At 46.3% G+C, this 20,203-nt stretch overlaps 2 protein-coding genes across 5 annotated transcripts in view; one reads left to right on the top strand and one right to left on the bottom strand.

Moving 5' to 3' along the window:
• Itsn2 (intersectin 2) overlaps positions 1-7,337 on the top strand; it is a 108,920-nt gene extending 101,583 nt beyond the window's left edge. For 3 of the 4 annotated variants that reach the window (XM_051181708.1, XM_051181709.1, XM_051181707.1), the window contains 7 exons: positions 275-442; positions 861-1,076; positions 1,530-1,651; positions 2,270-2,352; positions 5,296-5,379; positions 5,829-6,002; positions 6,429-7,337. In XM_051181708.1, the coding sequence (XP_051037665.1) occupies positions 275-442; positions 861-1,076; positions 1,530-1,651; positions 2,270-2,352; positions 5,296-5,379; positions 5,829-6,002; positions 6,429-6,586 (1,005 nt within the window). In that variant the 3' untranslated portion in view covers positions 6,587-7,337. The remainder of the gene's footprint in view (positions 1-274; positions 443-860; positions 1,077-1,529; positions 1,652-2,269; positions 2,353-5,295; positions 5,380-5,828; positions 6,003-6,428) is intronic. The other variant, XM_051181710.1, reaches the window with a different exon arrangement.
• A 1,372-nt stretch (positions 7,338-8,709) lies between these two features.
• On the bottom strand, positions 8,710-20,203 carry LOC127220043 (protein FAM228A). Its single transcript, XM_051181711.1, has 8 exons — positions 19,980-20,203; positions 17,300-17,368; positions 15,848-16,033; positions 14,447-14,534; positions 14,173-14,339; positions 13,004-13,011; positions 11,995-12,136; positions 8,710-8,899 (listed from the first exon to the last, which is right to left on the bottom strand). The coding sequence occupies exons 1-8, from the start codon at positions 20,070-20,072 to the stop codon at positions 8,735-8,737; spliced, it is 918 nt and encodes a 305-aa protein (XP_051037668.1). The 5' UTR covers positions 20,073-20,203; the 3' UTR covers positions 8,710-8,734.

Below are 20,203 nucleotides of genomic sequence, written 5' to 3'. Positions count from 1 at the left end.
AGACCCGAGAAGACAGCTGTTAGCCTGTGGCCTATTATCAAGACTCAGATTCATACTGTTCCTGTGCCCGCCTCCCCCACACCATCTATGTAGTTACCAGACCCTGATCCCACAAGGACTGTGGGGCTCTGCTTCCCAGGGCAGATGCCATTACCTCTCCTCTCGTGGGGGTTGGGAGTTCATAAAGCAACAAGGCAGGGTGAACAGGAGTCAGTAGACCCCTTGGGGGCAGGCTGATAGTGTGACCTACATGACACTGCCCACTGCCCCCCAGATCCTGGAGAACACGCCACAGACTCACGTTGACCACTCCTCCCTGAAACTGGCCCTTGAACGAGCCGAGGAGCTGTGCTCCCAGGTGAACGAGGGAGTTCGAGAGAAGGAAAATTCAGACCGGCTGGAGTGGGTCCAGGCACATGTGCAGTGCGAAGGCTTGGCAGAGGTGAGGCTGAGGCTGTGAGCTGAGCTGAATGCACCCGGCAGGTTCTAGGTAGGGAACTGCACCACACCTCCCATGCACTGACCACGGGGGCTCACTGTCCTGCCCTTCAGGACACCCCTTGAATTGCTTTCCTGCCTGAGAAGAGCAGCGAAGTGAGGTCTCTGTTGAGAGTTCTCTGACTTTACTGGTAGGAAGTGGTAGAATCTACTATTGATTTTTCACAGGACAGGAGGGGATTGTAAAAAGTGATAAATAGGAAGATTTTGTTTGTATTTTTTTCTAGAAAGGTGAATAATTCTAACTACATTGACACCTAGAAAATCTTACCACATACCCTTGGGTGCTGGACACTGGCCTTTCCTGGGCAGTGGAGTTATTTGTTCTCAGAATTACAAAGTGCCATTTTCTTCTCTTTAAGCAACTTATCTTCAACTCCCTCACCAACTGCCTGGGTCCCCGGAAGCTTTTGCACAGTGGGAAGTTATATAAGACCAAGAGCAATAAGGAACTGCATGGGTTTCTCTTCAACGACTTCCTGCTGCTCACCTACATGGTCAGGCAGTTTGCAGCTTCCTCGGCCTCTGAGAAACTCTTCAGCTCCAAGTCCAGTGCTCAGTTCAAAATGTATAAAACGGTGAGCCCCAACACCTGCCACACATGGAGCCTAAAGAGGCTCCATCCTGACCTAAGCGCACACACACAGACCTTCCACCTGGTCCTGCCCTGTCATGGACTCATCCTGCTTCAGGTGGCTTTCAGTGTCCTTTGCCACTTCCCAGGGGAAGGAACACTGTGTGCCAGACCTCACCTGTCTGCTGCTGTGACAGCAGGAGCCTCCTCCTGGCAAACAGGACACCTCTGTGCCACAGGCAGCATTCATGTCTGTAACTCAAGACATCAAACCAGGTGACAGTGTACAGAGCCTGTCACGTCAGCAGCACAGGCACTCAGAGCTCCTAGCCTGAGGGACAACATCCTTGGCTTTCTTCCTGGGTAAAAGACCCTGGGTGCGAGCCCTGTAGACACAGTGGGTGGAGCGCTGGGGCCATCTCATTTTTCTCACGTATTCTGGCCCTAATTCTTTCAGCCCATTTTCCTTAACGAAGTGTTGGTGAAACTGCCCACAGACCCTTCCAGCGATGAGCCTGTCTTCCACATTTCCCACATTGATCGGGTATACACCCTCCGAACAGACAACATTAATGAGAGGTCAGTCCCAATCACGTGTGACCTGTCCTGAACTCTAGGAGGAAGCACAGACACATCCCTGTGCCGTAAGCCCATGTCCACTCATGATGAATTCCAATCAACGCTTAACCTAGCCTAGCCTCTCGCGTGTCCCTGCACTCCAGCCCCACAGTAGGCCCTGGCTTAGTCACTAGTAACACAGCTGCCTACCAGTGGTTACCTGCTTCCTGACTCCTCACCAGCTCCCAAATGGTAGATCCGAGCCTCAGTCCCCACTAAAATCTCCCGGGGGGGGGGGACTGCAGACTTGCACTTGCCGCATGGCTGCCCTCGCTGCCACATGCTCACCAGCCATGCTTCTCTCCAGTGTAGCTCCCAGGGTAAGTGCCTCTGATGACAATCCCAGGGGTGCACAGTCTTGTCCTCTAGCTCAGGACTCCCTCACAGAGCTATCTTTAGTGAGTCTCTGCTCTTTAATTAGCAGTCCAGTCTATCACTTGGACTAAGATTAGGTGTATGACCAGAGAGCTGCTAAACACGCTTAAAGCCAAGGTTAGCAACAGCGTGGAGCTGGAGGCTGGACATGAGTCCAGGAGGTGCCTAGCTGTTCTCATAGCCACCACTCTGCTTTTCCTCCAGGACAGCCTGGGTCCAGAAGATCAAGGCTGCCTCAGAGCAGTACATTGACACTGAGAAGAAGAAACGGGAAAAGGCTTATCAAGGTACCTGCTGTGCTCTGGTGGGTGGAAACAGCTACCAAGGTGTGCGGGAGACTGAGTCTAGCTCATGAGGCACCAGCTGCTGTTGTACATTGAGACCTGGAAATGGATTCAGATGACAGCAGAAGAGCCCTGGTACCCCTCCCACTGCAGGGGTTCCAAACTGCCCTGAGCTCCGCCACGTGCTATGGGACCCAATGCAAGGCCTGCCTTCTCTCTGCAGCCTGTACCCATTTCCTCCCCTGCACTTGATGGCCAACCTCACCCTGGTGGGGCCTGTCTTGTCCCACTTGAGTCCATTTGCAGGGTATGTCACTCTGCTCCTGTCCTCTCAGCCCCAGCCCCCTCCATCCTGGCCTCCCGCACCTGAGCCCTCCACTCTTTGGCACACATCTTTCCCCCATTGCTGTGTAGATGGCACTTCCAAGGACACCAGTAACTTCACTATCCCTTGCCCGGGCTTCCTGTACTTAACGCCCTCCCCACCTCCTCATATCCTGCGTGTCCTCTGCACAGCTACATCTGACTTCTTAGCTCTCTTCCCTCCCCCTTTTCCTGGGAATCTACCCTTCTCCTAGCATGACACCCCACAGACAACCCTCCCATGGGTTCAGCCCTCCTGCCAACTCAGCAGTGGTTTGTGAGTACTCCCCACAATCCCAGCATTCCAGATAAGCCCTCTCCAGCAACTCCACTGCCCCTGCCCTAGGCCTGTCTTTTGCATAGACTCCATCAGCCTCCTCTCTTGACAGAGCTGCTCTCCCTTTCTATGTGCCAGCCCCTGCCTCAGCATCTTCTTTCCTGTGTGCCAGCCCCCTGCCTCAGCATCTTCCCTTTGACAGTTTCTCACCCCAAACTCCCCATCACCTGTCCCCATTTCCCACTGTCTCTCCCATTGCCACGTCACAGCCTGCTGCCAGGCCTTCCCCATAGGGTCCTTCCCATTCTTTAAGGCCCAAGTGAAACTCTAGCTCCTCCATGGTACCTCTTAGCAGCCCTGCTGGGCTAAGTCTACACTGTTCTTCAGATTTTGCTTCTCTGAAGTCACCACTGACTCCTAAGGGGGAGAGGATCTGTTTGCCACAGTATCCTCTGTTCATAGGACAGTTTGGCCACCAGCTCAGTGTCCTAAAGAACCTTTGGAAAGCATCCTTGGCAAACCTCCATGGGAATGTCAGGCCCTGTCTCCCCTTAGCCTCTACCCAGTGGAGGCCTGCCTCCCCTCTCCTGCCCTCCTTCCTTCCAGTGCGCCCACTCAGGCCCCTGCTGCTGAAGCCAAAGCTCTTTATGTATTTTTTATTCAGGTTCCCCCTATTTTGTTCTGTGCTCTTGAAGGTATGTGTAAATTGCCTTTCCCAAAATGAATGCTATTTTAAAATCTTGCTATTGAAAAATCAATGATTGAATCATTTCATAAAATACATAATGGTCTCTTAATTTGTTAAAAGTGCAAATCAAGGGTTTTCCTGAGTTTCTTGTTGTCTATTAGATTGTTCTGCATTCTCTGTGGGTATAATCCTTTGGATATGGTTATTTGCTGTGTGCCAGGCCCTGTAGTGTGCACAATGGGGCCTGTAGAGACCATCAGGCCAGGCTCTGCCATCGGGAACAAGGGCGTGCTTGATGATAGAGACATGGGGACATCAGGAAGCAGGCCATTGCTTACAGACAAGGCTACATAGCACTGAAGCTGGAGCAAGATACCCTCAAGGCTGAGGCCAGGCAGCCTGGAATACCTAGCAATAACTTGTCAAAACGACAAACCTGAAGGGGAAAAGGTGGGAAGGGCGCCAATGCCCAGAGACACCGAGCATCCTTTCTGCTTTCAAATCTTTGGTCTGCTTGGCTGAACCTCACATCTGCCAGCAGTGTGATCACATGACTCACTTCTATCACATTAGAATAGCTTCAGAACCTCTCTAAGTAGATCAAATCTGAAACAAAGCTGCTCACCAAGACAAAGTTCTTACATGTAATTGAAGTTTTGATGAGTGGTTCACACTTTGTTGTCTGATGTTTACCTTTTAACCTTGCCATTTAAAAACTCTGAGCCAGGTGTGATGGCACATACATGTAGTCCCACCACTCTGGAGGCAGAGGCAGGCAGATCTCTCTAAGTCCAACAAGGTCCAGGCCAGTCAGGGCTCCTCAGTGAGTCTCTGTCTCAGAATAAACAACAGGGAGGAAACTGTTGAGTTGAACAGTCAGGTTGCTGAAACAGAAGGATTCTAAGTTCAAGGCCAGCAGCTTGGGCTAGAATTAAACCCTGTCTTTTAAAAACCTATAAATTGAGCATATGGTCCTTCCTCAGTTTTCCTTATCCATAAAATAGGAGCTACCTTGTAAGGCAATTATGGAATTAAATGTAATCCATGTAAAGCTCTAGCACATGCCTAACACAAAGTAACCAGTAAATGTTATTTGCCAGAAATACTGAACAAACAGTATGCATTTTAAAATTAGTATTACTATTCATATGCATTTATGTGATTACTAAGCCTAGATAAGCAATCCATGTGGCAGAGGAGACTGGTGAGGTACAGAATTTCAGGCCCAGCACACTGTGGGGTGCCCCTCAGTCAAGGCTGGTGGTACACAGAGGGGAGGAAGCTGAGGTGACCGGGGATGAGCAAAGATAGCCATAAAGGCATCCCTAGCAGATGACATAGCCTGGAGAAGCAAGCAAATGCTAAACTGCTAACGCTAGAGCAATGGCAGATAGCAATAGCATCAGCTGAGGGCTAATGGTCATGTTCATTAGAATGACACAGAGACAGGGCTGGAAGCTTTAGCCGCTGCAGAATGTGCCCTTAACATGGAGTTCCTTCTCCAGGATCAGAGAGAGTGTGTGAGAACACAGCACAGCCCTCCAGCATTGCTTCTTTACTGTGGTGCTATCTCCATTCTCAGAGGAGGAATTAACATGACTCACTTCCTCTTTTGTAGCCCGTTCTCAAAAGACCTCAGGCATTGGGCGTCTGATGGTACATGTCATCGAAGCTACAGAGTTAAAAGCCTGCAAGCCAAATGGTAAATGCTGCTTTATTCAACACATGTGGGAACACCCTGCTTCTTACTGGTACCTCTTTTAAATATGGAATGATGGATAATTTTTAAAAGGCAGTGTTTCTGGTGTTGAGGATAAGCTATTTATTGGGCCCATATCACTCACTGTTTCCCAATAAGAACCAGCACCCCCCATCTTGATTGCTACTGCATGAAAATACACAAAGCTTGCCACATGGGCACCTTCCAGGGCTTATGGGGAGCAGCCCTGCTGTTGGAACACACACTTGCTCCAAGGATTATGGCATCATTGGAAACATGGGGCCATATGACTACTAGACTCAAAGGTAAATGTGTCCCGCCAGGCAGTGGTGCTTCCTGACATGGTCTCTAGTGAAGCACTCTACAGACCCTGCCCTGGTCACCCTCTTTACTTACCACACTGTATGTGTCCTTGGCTTGTCTCTGAGCAGGGAAGAGCAATCCATACTGTGAAATCAGCATGGGCTCCCAAAGCTATACCACTAGGACCCTCCAAGACACACTGAATCCCAAATGGAACTTCAATTGCCAGTTCTTCATCAAGGACCTTTACCAGGATGTGCTGTGTCTCACTATGTTTGACAGGGACCAGTTCTCTCCAGATGGTAAGTATGACTTGGCAGGTGCCTAAGGTATCCCCACTTTTCTGGGATCTGGAGGCTGTTCCCAGGGTCCTAAACTATGCTATACCCCATGTCCGCTGCAGGAATGGCACAAGCCCCATACCAGCTCACTTTGGCAGGAGGTGGGTGTCTTGGGGAGGGCATGGCCTCTCCATACAGGCTCTACCTGCACGCATAAGGGAAACACTAGTGATTAGTGGATGGTAGAACACTGTCATCAGTAGACTTCCAAATACACAGCTGTTGTAGTACATCTGTCCAGGGTCAGTATCAAAGATCCATGAGCAAACAAGCTGCTCAGCCAGTTTGAAAGTTTTCTGAATCCTGTGCCAGACTTTCCTGCTTGATAATTTTTAAATCTTAGAAGGTACAAAGACAATTGATCCTCACACACTGTTTACTCCCCAGATTTCCTGGGTCGTACTGAAGTTCCAGTGGCAAAAATTCGAACAGAACAGGAAAGCAAAGGCCCTACGACCCGCCGACTGCTGCTGCATGAAGTCCCCACTGGAGAAGTCTGGGTCCGCTTTGATCTGCAACTTTTTGAACAAAAAACTCTCCTCTGAGGGCCTGGAGAAGCCAGCACCAGAGAAGCTGCCCACAAGGCTGGGTCTAAAGAAAGAAAGACTATCTTCTCTTGGGGCCGAGGAGCATCATATGGCTCATCCATCACAAAGCCACACGCTGGGTCTGTATGTTATCGCACACTAAATTGCTAGGAATCTATGCAAACATGATCTTTCCTATAAACAGACACCACAGCACAGTGCCTTGTACTAGTGTTAACATGGTCGGCTGTGTTAGATGCCAGGATTTCCATTATCAGGGCTATAAAAGTATTATGTGGAAATGAGGCATCAGACCACCAGATGTTACCACTTGGCGAATGTGTCCACTGTGGAGATGGTGATGTTGGAACCATTCCACACATGTGACCTCTGCTGGTCACAGCACTCAGGAGGTGAAGGGCTGGGAAGAGGTGCTGCAGCCTGGCCTGAGGACTTGTGCAGCCTGATACTGAGATAGCATCCACTTGTGCACTGAATAAACAGAAACTTGATTGTTTTATTCTGATTAGATTTTATCCTTCTCTGCTCAGACAATACAGTTTGAAATATAAGGAGGGAAGCTTGATGTACTTTAACTATACTGTGAACTCTAATAATGTGGGAATATTTTTCAACTTTAATTTTCTGAAGTATAAATTATTTATGTAAATTCCTTGTTTTGCATATTTCATAGAACATGCATCTTTGAGCTTTTTATCATTGCCAACATGTACAGAAAGAGAATAAAAGTATTAGTTTATGAATGTAACTCCTCTCAAAGCTTGACTCTGTGTGTGAAAGGCTTTTAACAATTACTTTCAGAAGTTGCTTATAATGAAGCCTGAAAGATGAATTGGGACAGGGCCAGATCTGCTTAACTCTACTGCTAGTTTGCCCGGAGCCTTTTGTGCAGAGCCTCTGTTAGGTCTTTGGGCTTGATCTCACTGATGACTATTGTGGGTGGGAGCTATGCTTGCCCTGACGGGGGTGACCTACAAGATGATGAGGACTATCTGCAGATCTGTTGCCCTGCAGCTCCAGTAGCCCCAACACTACCTGTCCCCTGTTCTGCTACAGCCACAGCCACAACCACGCTGCTTATTTGGCTCAGGGCTTGTCCACTCTCCCCAGTTTTGTTAAATAAACCAGGCTGAATTACAGTACAGTCCCATGTACTGAAATGTTGAAGACATCCCTTATTGACTCCAGATACTGAGCCCACACACCCACTAGTTAAAACAGAAAAGAGCTGTTACTTGGTGCATAAAACTGAAGTACCCAGCATCCCGCTTGTCTCCAGGAAGCTTCTAAGGACCAGGCACAGCCTGCTGAGCAAGCCCACTGCAAGCTGGCTCTCCTGGGCTTGGGGAGCATGTCTTGTTGGCGCTGAAGCAAGATGGAGGGGATGTCAGGAAGAGTTGTGGCTGACAGCCCATGTGTGGGGCATGACACTCCCTGGCAATCTGGCAAGTGTAAAGCTGAGGCTACCTGTAACTATAGCTACACAACAACCCTACTCTTCCCAGGACTATGGGGATTTTAAACCTCACTACAGTGAGTGTCCCTAGCTCTCAACAGTAATGAAACTATGGGTCAAATTTGGAACCCAGGTGCCCTCAGGATCTGAGTCATGTGACTTTGATGTCTAGAGATGTTACAGCCAGCAACTCCAGTTGCCTTCTGTACCTAGTGACCCAGAACTGCCCCTGAGGGAGTCAAGTTGTCTTCCCCACTGAATGTGAGCCCAAGTTTTTAGAGGATGACAGGAGAGTCCCCCACCCACCAGGAAGCAGGTAGCCCTTACACAAGTAGTAGTCCACCCTTGGTGAGGAGTCCCCCTTTGCATCCCCAGAGGCAGCCTGCAGTTTGACCCCCACTGCCATGCCTGGAGTGTGGGCAGGACTGAACTTGAATAAAGCCCTGATACCCTTGACTCAGGACTGGCCCCAAGCCAAGCACAGAGCCCCGCTGAGCACCAAGTTCAGAGGAGATGATAAAGGGGTCTTGCTGCCAAATGTTTCAGTGAAACGAAAACACCACACACACTTCCTAGTTCACAGCCAGAGCTTAGAAAACTAACTGCTGTAGTTCTCGAAACCACTTCTTACTTAGAGAGAAGCTGCTGTCGGTGTTTTAAGCATGTGTACAGTGTGAAGGCAGGTAGCTCTATGACCACTGGAGCCCTGACCTGGCTGCCCCCTGCAGGGAGGCCAGATGCTTCCCCAGGAGCTCTGCTGTCATCACCCTTCTTCCCACAGCAGCTGGCCTCTGTAATTGGCGGCTATCTGATGCTGCCCAGGAGCGTGGTCTCGGAGGTCGGGTCCCTAAAGCCTGTTCATAAAAGAAAAGGACAGATTAAGCAGGCTCCCACGAGAGGAAGGACCCCACATGCCTTGACCCACACCCAAGCCCTCTATCCTTTCAGACAGGCTCCCAGCCAATCTGCTTGCTGCCCTTCTCTGTTGGTTTCTGCAGTTCTCAGATGAGCCTTCCCATGCCTTCAACTCCACCTATCTTTTGCTATGGCAGAGGTGACTAGCTGTCCCCTGAGCACTGCCCTCCACTATGTTCAGACTCTCCAGGCTCCTTTCCTCAGCACCTTTGCACCCTACAGTTAGTCCTGAAGTGAACAATTTGCTGACCTGCCAACCCACCAACAGAAAATAGACTGTTGTGTTTAGAAACACTCTTTCAGCTTTTTTAACTCTTATGGTGACAGCAGGGTGCCTCCCCTACCACATCCACATTAGGACCTAAGACAAGTAGACAGTATCAAACTAAAAAGCTATGAGGCAAAGGAGAGAGGACTGAGTGAAGAAAGACATGGACAGACAGACAGGAGGATGTGTATAAGTAAGCTTCCATCCCAGCAGGCATGTCTAACCTAAGGCTTGAGGACCACAGTGACTGGGAATTGCAAGGAACAAAGCCCAATACAAAAACTATAAACTAACTTAAACATTTGCTGTTTCTATGTAACTGGATAGCACAGTTGTTGAGTGTGAGCTCTGTAGATGACAATGTCCTACCTTAATATCAAAAGTTTAGGTCTGCCTGGAGGGAGAATTTGCTTCTAAAGAGACTGAGTAGGAGTTAGGTCACAAAACATCTGATTGAGTGCTGAGACTTGAGTGCCCAGCCCTAAAAGGTCATCATTCTCAATAACCTTGCAACCACCATCAAGGTTCAGGAGACACTGAGGAAGAGGAGGTAGAAAGAATTTAAGAGTAGGACTTAGAAGCACAGCCCCGGGAGGCTGAGGCAGGAGGATCTCTATGAGTTCAAGGCCAGTCTGGTCTACAGAGTGAGTTCTAGGACAGTCAGAACTATATAGTGAGTCTCTCAAAATTTATATAAAGTGTTCCGTGTGTGTGTGTGTGTGTGTGTGTGTATGTGCACATGTGGGCATGCGTGCGTGCGTGCCTATGTGTGTGTGTGCCTGTGTGTGTGTGTGCCTGTGTGTGTGTGTGCCTGTGTGTGTGTATGTGTGCACCTGATTGATGTTTGGGAGGAGTGCTGTGAACTTAGCATGGCTTTTGCCCTCATGAGCTCACAGTAGCTGTGGTACTTATCAATCCAGCCAGAATTCTGGCATTGATGGGGTGTGGTCTCCAGACCCCAGGTCTTACTGAGGAGCTATTGGCAGTTTATCTCTGCTAAGGGAGAAAGAATCTTTTTCTTTGCTTTAATGTGTTGCCAGTGATAGGTTCCCCACACATTGTGGATGGGCCCACAACCATGCACATACAGGCAGCACGAATTGCTCTCAGTGGATTATCAAGATGGAGGATGAGATGGTGACGATGACAACACAAATTTTGGAAGTTTTGAGAGTCATTTGGAGGGAGTTGGGAGAAATAGGAATATATATGATGTTTCGTTGTACATGTGTGTGAAATTCTCAAGAATAAAGACAGTCCATAACAACTTCTGAGTTTTCAGACTGGAAAGACCTGTTTGGCTCTCAGCACATGGTGGGGTAAGGGGAGCACCCATGTGCTGTGTGCTGCAGTCACAAGGGCTCTAAGCTCTGTGAGTTGTAAATGGAGTTCTTAATTGGTCTAAGTAATGAAAACCCAGAATCACATATAGAAGAAAATGCTGAGAGATCAGAGAAAAGGAGCAAGCCACAGCCACACCTTACCTCCTTAGCAACGCAGTAGACAAGAGAATGAATTCCTGTTTCTCCCTGCTTATATCCTGTTTCTGCCAGCTATCTCACTTCCTGTCTGTCTATACAGACTTCCAGACCTTTATGGTTGGCTAGTGGCAAGCTCCATTCTCTAACCTTCAGACAGGCTTTATTTGTACAAGCAAGAGATCACCACAGTGACTTAAGCCTCAAGGGGGGGATAAAGGGGAGACAGAGGCCAGAAGCCCATAAATCCTTAGCCCTGTATGAAAAAAATATGTACTGGAAAAATTCCCTTTAAATATATAAAAGCTCATTTTACCCTCTATCTCTTTTTTTATGTTTCATTGTTTAAAATTTCTCATAACTGAATTAACAATTTTTGAGCTGGGCAGTGGTGGTGCATGTTTTTAATCCCAGCACTCAGGAAGCAGAAGCAGGCAGATCTCTGTGAGTTCGATCCAGCCTGGTCTACAGAGCTAATTCCAGGACAGGCTCCAAAGCAATACAGAGAAACACTGTCTCAAAAACAAACAAACAAACAAACAAACAAAAAAGAACATTTTTTGTTGGTGGTGGTGGTAATATTTTGAGACAGGTCTTGCTGTGTGGCCAGGCTGGCCTCAAATTCTTTTTAATTTTTAAAAATGTTATATGAGTATGAGTGTTTTGTCTGTATGTGTCTGTGTACATGGGGGGGCTGGAAGAGGGAAGCAGATCCCTTGGAACTGAAAGGTTGTTAGTCTCTGTGGGTGCTGGGAAGTAAACCTGGGTCCTCCGGAAGAGCAGTCAGGACTCTTAACAGCTGATCTATCTCTCCAGTTCCTGGTCTAGAATTTTTCCCTACTGCCCTTACAAGTGTGAGCCTCCATGCTGGACTTAAAAAAAAAAAATGTCTGATCCTATCCTGTTCAATCCGGTTTCAATGAATAGTAAAGGTAGAAAACTGTCAGAGGTATGAAAGTTCAAAGAGAAGTGACTGGTGAACCAGCAGGCTCTGGCCTTCTTGGCCCTCACCTTATAAAGACAGATCTGCACTTGTATTCAAGGACCCACATACACTGTGTTTCTGAGTCCCTTCCCTGCTCAGCGCCTGTCCACGTTCCCGCTCCCGTTAGACCTGAGCACCAGGCCACTAAGCATCTCCCTGCAGGAGTGAACGCTCCCAGCGCCTCTCCTTTTTCTTTTTCACTCCTTCTCTGCCGGCGAGAGCTCTTGCACCAGGGCTCGCTACACTGTGCAGTGGGTATTGCAAAAGTAGTCGACCCAGCCCCACTCCCAGACCGCAACTTACCGGACTCTTCTTCTCAGCATCCTTCTTCTCCTGGCTGAGTTTCCAGGAACGGAACTGCCTTTCAAAAGCAAGCTGGCTTAGGTTGGAGGCCTCTTCTTCCTGGGGCAGATGTGGCTTTGCCGTACAGACAAGCTTTTCAGAACTGAGAAGAAATGACAGATGAAAATCTCAACCCAGCCCGAACAATTCTACCATTCAAAAGTTACCAAATGAATTCGATATTCCTTTTGTGAAAAGGAAGGGCTGAATAGACATAGCCGCTGTCTGTCCACCTGCTCAGGTTAGGATAATGTTCCCTAAAGGTCAAGGGAAGGTTTGGGCCCAAGGGTGATGGTATTGGGAGCACCTCGGGCCTTTAAAGGATGAAGTTAGAGGTCTGGGGGGTGAAAGGGACTGTGGAACCCTGGTCTCTTCCTTCCTCTTTCTCCCCACTTCCTGAGCAGTTTACCTTACAGAAGTTCCTGCCGTGGTGTTGCCACCCTATCAGAAGCCCCAAGCAACTGAAGCTACTTGATTGCAAACATTACCCTTCCAAACTAGGAGCTAAATAAATAAACCTTTCCTAAGCCAAAAGCCTCAGATGAAGCTGGCTAACACAACTGTCAGGTGAGAGAGTCAGGGGACCTTTCTCCAGCTGTGGCTGAGACAGTCCCTCAGTTCTCTGATCTGGGATCGGAATGGAAGGGCCACCAGGCAGACATGTACTCAGGCCAGGAAGCCAGGGAGCTGCACATATACTTGTCAGAACATGCACAAAACTGAGAAAGCAGACATGAAGCAACTTCTCAAGGAGAAGAGATGCTGAGAACCACGAAGTCTCAGAGGAGAGGACTGCACTACAGTGGTCCCTCATCAGCCTGCCGCTCTTGCTGGTTATATAATATAAGGGGACTTTGCAATGTATCGAGCCCTCTCCCTTTTTCACTTGAGGAAAAACTCTGCTTTTTCCAATCATCTGCCCCTGGCTAATCTAGCATATTGCTCTCTTCCGTTCTTCCCTTCATTAAACAGGGCACCCTCTGGACATGTCCTCACGGAGAGTCACTGCCATTGCTGCCTATCCCTCACCCTCATGCCAGCTCTTGCAGCCAGCCATTGGGAGGTTATACTCGCCTGGGTTAGAATAGCAGGCAACAGGCAAACAATACATGACAGCCTGGCTGATTGGGGAACTGTACACAGCTAGTTTAACCCAGATGTTTTTGTGGCTAGTATGTGTTTCTTTGTCTTAAGGAAAAGGAATTTTTCTAGCCTTTTAGCCAGGCTGGTAGCAGCAGTCAGGCAGTAAGGAACCAGACTCCACTGAGAGGGTTACAGGAAACTACTGTTGTGTTTTCCATTGGAAAGTGATCACTCAAGCTGTTGGGTGATAAAGGCCAGACTAAAGGGAGGCTAGCGGAGCTGTGGCTGTACAGGCCATGGAGCTGAAAGGGAGGATGAAGAGTGGAGAGCAAGACAAGGCTTCTCACTCATTGAGAAGTTATGTACTTGTGTTTAAATAAAAAGGTCTAAGAAGTGAAAGAAACTCCCTCTGGGCAGTGGTGGCTCACGCCTTTGATCCCAGCACTCGGGAGGTAGAGGTGGGTGGATCTCTATAAGTTTGAGGCCATCTGGTTTACAAAACAAGTTCCAGTACAGTTAGGGCTGTTACACAAACAAACCCTGTCTTGAAAAGCCAAAAAAAAAAAAAAAAAAGTGAAAGAAACTGTAGAACAGGAGTGGAAAACACCACAAACAGACGGGAGAAATAAGTGAAGCAGCATTGATTTTTCCAGTGACTCAGGCAAAATCAGTCCTGACTGACTACTTTAAGAGGAACAAAATGAGAACCAAATTGGCTGGGTGATGGCGCACACCTTTAATCCCAGCTCTTGGGAGGCAGAGGCAGACAGATCTCTGAGTTCATGGCCAGCCTGGTCTCCTGGTCTACAAAGCAAGTTCCAGAACAGCCAAGACTACACAGGGAAACCCTGTCTCACAAAAGCAATTTGTATTATGTATATGTACGTGTGCTTGTATATTGTATATGCACCTATACATGTGTGTGTATATATTCTGAATCTACCACCCAGGTTCAGTAATGAACAGCTTCCACACCCTTCCCTCATATATGCTCCCTTTTTGTTCTCTTTTCTGGGAGAGTCCCTAGAGCTCATGCTAGCTGACTTCTCTGGTTACCCTGTACCTGTATGCGCCACTGGGTTTATTCAGCACAGACTGAGCAGAGGTTCTCTGCCTCTCTTTGGGAACAATGACATGGGAGGTGAGCATGAATGGAGGCGATCTGCTGAAGAGGGGAGCCTTCCCGGTTCCTTTAGGTTCTTTTTGTGTGTCATTCTGTTTCCCTAAAGGAAGACACACGAGCAAAATCAGACTCTGAAAATGATTCCTGCCCTTTTGGGGGTGGGGATGTTTGACACTTAGTCTATGATGACTTCTGGTTGCAAAGCACCTGTGCCATGCTGGTAACTGGTTCCCTTTGCTTCTCGGAGTTCTTGCTGTCTTCGAAACAGACACTCACACAATGGAGAGGCTTTCGTCTACAGGAGAAAACGAGAGTCTCTGAGGTCTCCATGCCATTGACTGCAAGCTGTTCAAAGCTGGCCTTAAGTACAGCAGTGAGGCCTTACTCTACCAAAGCCAAGGTCAAGACTCACAAATGATGTCAGCCCACAGTGCCATGGGGGAACTGCTGCCCATGGGGATGTCTCACAGACTGTAAATACTGATAGGAGGAAGAAGGGAGGCCTGCCCACATGGAAGACGCAGCTTCTATTTGTAGTTTGCTAAATCATTACATCAGTTAGTGATATTTGCTCAGTCATTCCATGCTACACCAAGGCCAAGTTCTGTCCTCATGGGTTTCTCAGACTAGAACACACAAATCACACAAGTGAGAGGCACCAGCTCAGGGCTTTAGGAGCATAGACAGAGTTCCTAACCAGTCCTGGGAGGAGAAGTTCTCCTTGGAACACTGCCCACTGCTCTTAAAATGGAGAGAGGAATGTGGCTAAGGAAGATAAGACTGTGTGATGGTGCAGGAGGTACTGAGGCTGGCCAGCAGTTAGGCAGAATGTCCTCCCCTAACCATAAGCCTTAGGGAAAAGGCCCTCTTTTGCTTTTCTCCACTTCTTCTGCCATCCTGAAAGATCACACTCTGATTCCAGCACACTGAAATTACATCTTGAGTTCCAGCTCTTAGTTTATTTAGGAATTAATATTTAATGCACATTTTCTGAAATACTGTTCATAAGCATACTTGATGATACCCAGTGTATCTAACATTCTATCTAAACTTTCCTATATCTCTAGCAAATAACTGGGGTAGAGAGACCCAAGAAACCAAACAGCAAAGATCCCAAAGGACACCAAAGCCAGCAGACTTCAATTTGGTACTGCAATGAAGGAGGATAAAAATCCCTGAAGAGGTTCCTGACCTGAGAGTGAAAGTGTCTTCAAAATAAGACACTGTAATGTTGCTATCCTATAAAGACTGCACAAAGAAAAGAGCTGTCTGTCCCTAAGTTTAACAGTTCCTGACTGTATTGCCATGCAGTCCCCTTCTCCCTTGCCCATTTCCTACCAGAGACTAGAATTCTCTTTCCTCAACATTTGACCCAGTCCTGGTAAGGAGAGCTGAAAGGTCGGCCTAGGGAATGCCGGAGATCAAAGGAGTGGGTACAGAGAGTCCCCAGCACTGACCCTCCCTCCTCTACCTGGAGCTGTGATCAGCAACAAGCAGACGTGACAATGACAGATTGACCGGACACATTAGGAGAGCAGAAGAAAACAACAGGAGAGAAAGGAAACCAATGACATCATAGTTAAGTAAAGAAATAATAAAACCCAGTACCGGTTTCTTTGGGTGCTTTAAGCAGTATTCATATTTCTCTTGGCTTTTTCCAGGTCTATATGAAATTACTTTCTCTATAATTCTCTGCTGTAGAGGCTGTGCCACATTTTCAACCCATTTTTTATGTAATATCTCTTTTCTTCTTTCCTTAAAAACAGCCTGGTGCTGAAAATATGTATCCATTCTCTGACAAAGTAATAGAAACAAGACAAATTTCAAGTTTTTCCACTTATTAGCATTTTCGTAGTGAGAAAACACTCATTCCTACTCTCTCCATTCATGCTACCCGGTCCTCACACCAAATAAGTGGAACACAGAATGAACTTCAGGGAGAGAACTTGAGAACACTGGGCAGGAGGTGCATAATAAACAATTCTAAATCATCCTGCACCTTCGGATTAAACTGTTACCCAACCCAATTAAGCCTTTCCTAACCCACCAAACTCTTATTTCTTTTTAAATGTTACCCAGTCATGCATGCTGCGTCTAGGCTTCACCATCACAAAGTATGTGCCTGAATTGGAAGAACACAGACACTAGGCTTGCTTTGATGCTGCTCTCTGACCTATGAAAGGAGGCTAACCCCATGGCTGCTTCTGATTCTCAAAAGAGAATTTATGGGTAAGGAATGTAGTTACTGCCTAGGCATTGATCTCTTACAGTGTACTCAATAAACATTTTGAGAGAGAGAGAACAAATGTCTATTTACTTTGTAAATTCAAATCACAATAAAAATGTCAACTTATTGTTATACTATCTTTCAGAGGGAAATTAACTCCTTTAAAGCTTGTTAACCCATAATGATTATTAGTAACTTAATTGGTCATTACCCTTTAAATACTAATAAATTTCTGGTGATTTTTATGTAACCCAATGTAGTATAGGAAAATAGAAAAAAACAGGCAAGTTTTGTTAGAAAAAGAAATTCCATTTACTACAAGTCAAGGAGAGGAGCAGTTAAAACAATCCCTGGGATTCCTTGGGACAGATTCAGACAAGCTGTGGGAAGCTTTAGTGATCCTTAGGGAGCCACACCATTTCAGAGTTATACAGCTTAAAGGTGAAAATGAGGAGCACCTCACTCTGCTTGCCAATGAGTCTCTCTGAGTGTTGTTTGTGTTTCCTGCTGATGGGCCACAGTGGTGGTGGAAACTTCAGAAGGCAGGGTGGGTAGAGCACACCTTTGAAGAAAATACTGACTCTCTGGCCCATTCATTCCTTCTCATTTTGTTTCCCAAACACCCAGAGGTGAGCAGCTCAGTCTGTGTCCTGTCATTATGCCCTACTCGACCATAGACTCAAATGAAGGAGTGAAATGACTGTGGACAGAGTCCCTGAATCCCGAGCCAACACACATCTTTGCTCTCATAAGCTTTTTTGTCTTCACAGCAGCAGGGCATGACAATAGCAACTCTTGCTCCTCCAGAACACAATATGCACATAGCCACTTACCTTCACGATGTAGTTTTCTCTGAATAATATTGCATGCACAGCTTCATCAATGTCTTCTCTAGCTAAAACCTTAAAACAAAATTGGATGATAGGTCAAAAATTCTGAATAGACAATCAGAATGAAAAATCCTAGGGCACTATTCCAGTATCGCTAGTGTAAATATAATGCTTGTGTCTCACAGCATAGTCTTAACTCTTTATGATGGGAAACTGCAAATACTGTTCTCCATGAACCCATAACCTAGTTTTAAGAAGTAGCAACTCAGTCTCATTTCACATCACCCCTACTCCGTTTTTCATCATCCACCTAGACTCTTTTGAAACATATCCCTGACATTACACCATGAAATCATATTTTGTGACAGTTTCAAGAAGCTGGGACTGGAGAGCTGCCTCAGCAGCTACAAATACATACTGCTCTTGCAGAGGACGAGGTCTGATTTGGCTGCACCTATCTATGTCCAGCAGTTCAGGTCACAGCTGCCTGTAACTCTAACTCCAGAGGATCCAATGCCTCTGGCCTCTTTGAGCACCTGTACTAAAGTACACATGCCCACATAAGGGACACAGTTAAAAATAAAAAATAAAGTTCCAAGAATCTTACCAATAATTTTTATATAAAATGAACTCCCTTTTCATATAACCATATTTTAGGAGCCCCCTGAAGCTTTTTGTCTTCTGCTAGCTCCCCTCATACATCAAAACCTCAAGGATTGGGGGTGTGGTTCAGTAGGTAGAGTACTTGCCTGGCAGACATGAAGCCCTCTAAATTCTCAGTTCAAGCCCCACATGGCAGGAAGTAGGTGAGGTGGTACCTAAAGGCCACCCTGGGTTGCACGAGACCCATCTCAAAAAACAAGCAGCAAAGCTCAGAAAGTTCAATTTAATACAATAGGACTCAAGAAGCATAAAACTCAATTTAGTGAAACGGGCCCAGAGTCCCGGAGCTGGAGCAGAAACTCTAACCCCTCACTCTTGTGCCTTTTTAGCTGCATGGGTGTGAACAGATCACCAGCTTTTATTCCTAAATGACTAAGGCCATGTAAAGCCTGTGTCTGCAAGAGACACTCTATTACCAAAGGAGTGGCCTCTAATGAAAACTCTTATGGTTTCTTAGAACTTGTTACTCACTCAGGCCCTTCGTTCTGTTCTACCACACTGGACCAGCTGAGACCAACTAAATTCTAAACTCAAATGCCATATCTATGAATAAAAGAAGTCTCACAAGAAGAGCTGTATTTTCCACCCACAATTTAATATGCTCACATGAAATCCAAAGTTGTATCTGAATGGCTGACTGGATCTTCTCTAATATGAATTCTAAAATATGCACTATCTTACTTTTAAAGCCTGCTCAATTTATTTCAAGATGCCAACCAAAAAAAAGTATGCACACACAGAAAAAGTTTCCCCTGACACTACACTATAAAAGAATAATCACTATTTATTTAGAGAAATAGAAGCATATATGCTAATAAATATCACTACAAAAATTTTTTTAGCCTTCTTAGTAATGTTTTAAGCAAATTATCAGATGTTATATATACTCTTGGTCAACAAACTTCTTTATTTTAAAAAAATCCAGACAGGTGGGGTGGCACACACCTTTAGTCCTACCACTCTGGAGATGAGCCAGGATCTCTGTATGTTCCAGGCCAGCCTGGTCTACATAACAAATTCCAACAATGATAATGATGATAATAATAGGCTGTCAAGGTAGCTCAGCTGGTAAAGGTGCTTGTCACCGTACCTGACCACATGTGTTCAGTCTAGGGGACCCACATTGTAGAAAGAGAGGGCCCATTCCTGAAAATTGTCCTTTGTCACCTATGTTTGCCTTCTGCATGCACACACATATAAATCAGTGTAAATTAATTTTTTAAAAACATATCTCTATATAGTCTTTGCCATTGATAAGGCATTCTTTGCTTTTTCTTTCAGAAAATATAAAATGTTAGATTCCTAGCAGCTCCTCTGAAATCCACTGTTCACAAACACAAAAATAGTAAACACATTTCACAACTCTTATTGCCACCGTGGCAAAGAGGGCAATATAAGTTCTCAAGAGCTTTCCTTATAATGAAGCAAACCATAGGCTCCTATAAACCTGTAGCTTCATGAACAAATCATCATCAGACACAGAAGGGCAAGCTCTGGCCTGTTGCATTTACCTCCCCAGGTTACCTACCTGGCAGCCAGATGGTGCGCTCCATCCATCCTTCCTTCCTTCAGATAGCAGATTTGAACCCAGGCACTCCCACTCACAGAACCCTTCTGCACATCTAATCTAAGCCAAGAACAATGCTCTAATACTGGAAACATATGCCTGATCAAGGCCAAACTGGTCCTAAACTCAAGGGATTTTGTGTTTCATGGAAGGACAACATCTCAAAAAAAAAAAAAAAAAAAAAAAAGCCTTAAGTCCTCTCACTCAAGTGACCCTTGTAAGTCTTGACAGTGAATCTACAATCTATCACTTGGCTCCGAATAAAATTATCTTGCTTCTTATGAAAAAGGAGAAAGAAAAAAAAAGAAAAAGAAAAAGGAGGAAGAAAGGAAGGAAGGAGGGAGGGGGAAGAGAAAGGGAGGAAGGAACGGAGGAAGAGAGGAAGGGAGGAAGGGAGGAAGGGAGGAAGGAAGGAAGGAGGAAATAGGGAGAAAAAAAGCCATGCTATGTTACCTCCATTAAAGAAACTGACTCCGGCTCTGGCCATTGCTTTAGTTTGTCCACACTGAAATGTTCATCACAGTTCGAAGTTTTTGTGGCAGCCATAAATAACAGAATTCCTGAGCAAGAAAAACTGAGGAACTTAAATGAATCAGTGTCAATGTCACCCAGGAACTTTGAACTTGGTTTAGATGCTCCTCTTTTTTGTGTCCTAGAGACCCAGGTGTGCTTCACTG

Source organism: Phodopus roborovskii, unplaced genomic scaffold (assembly GCF_943737965.1).
Source record: "Phodopus roborovskii unplaced genomic scaffold, PHOROB, whole genome shotgun sequence".
NCBI lineage: Eukaryota > Metazoa > Chordata > Mammalia > Rodentia > Cricetidae > Phodopus > Phodopus roborovskii.
Note: the sequence above shows the minus strand (reverse complement) of the source record. Positions and strands in the feature narration are given on the sequence as shown.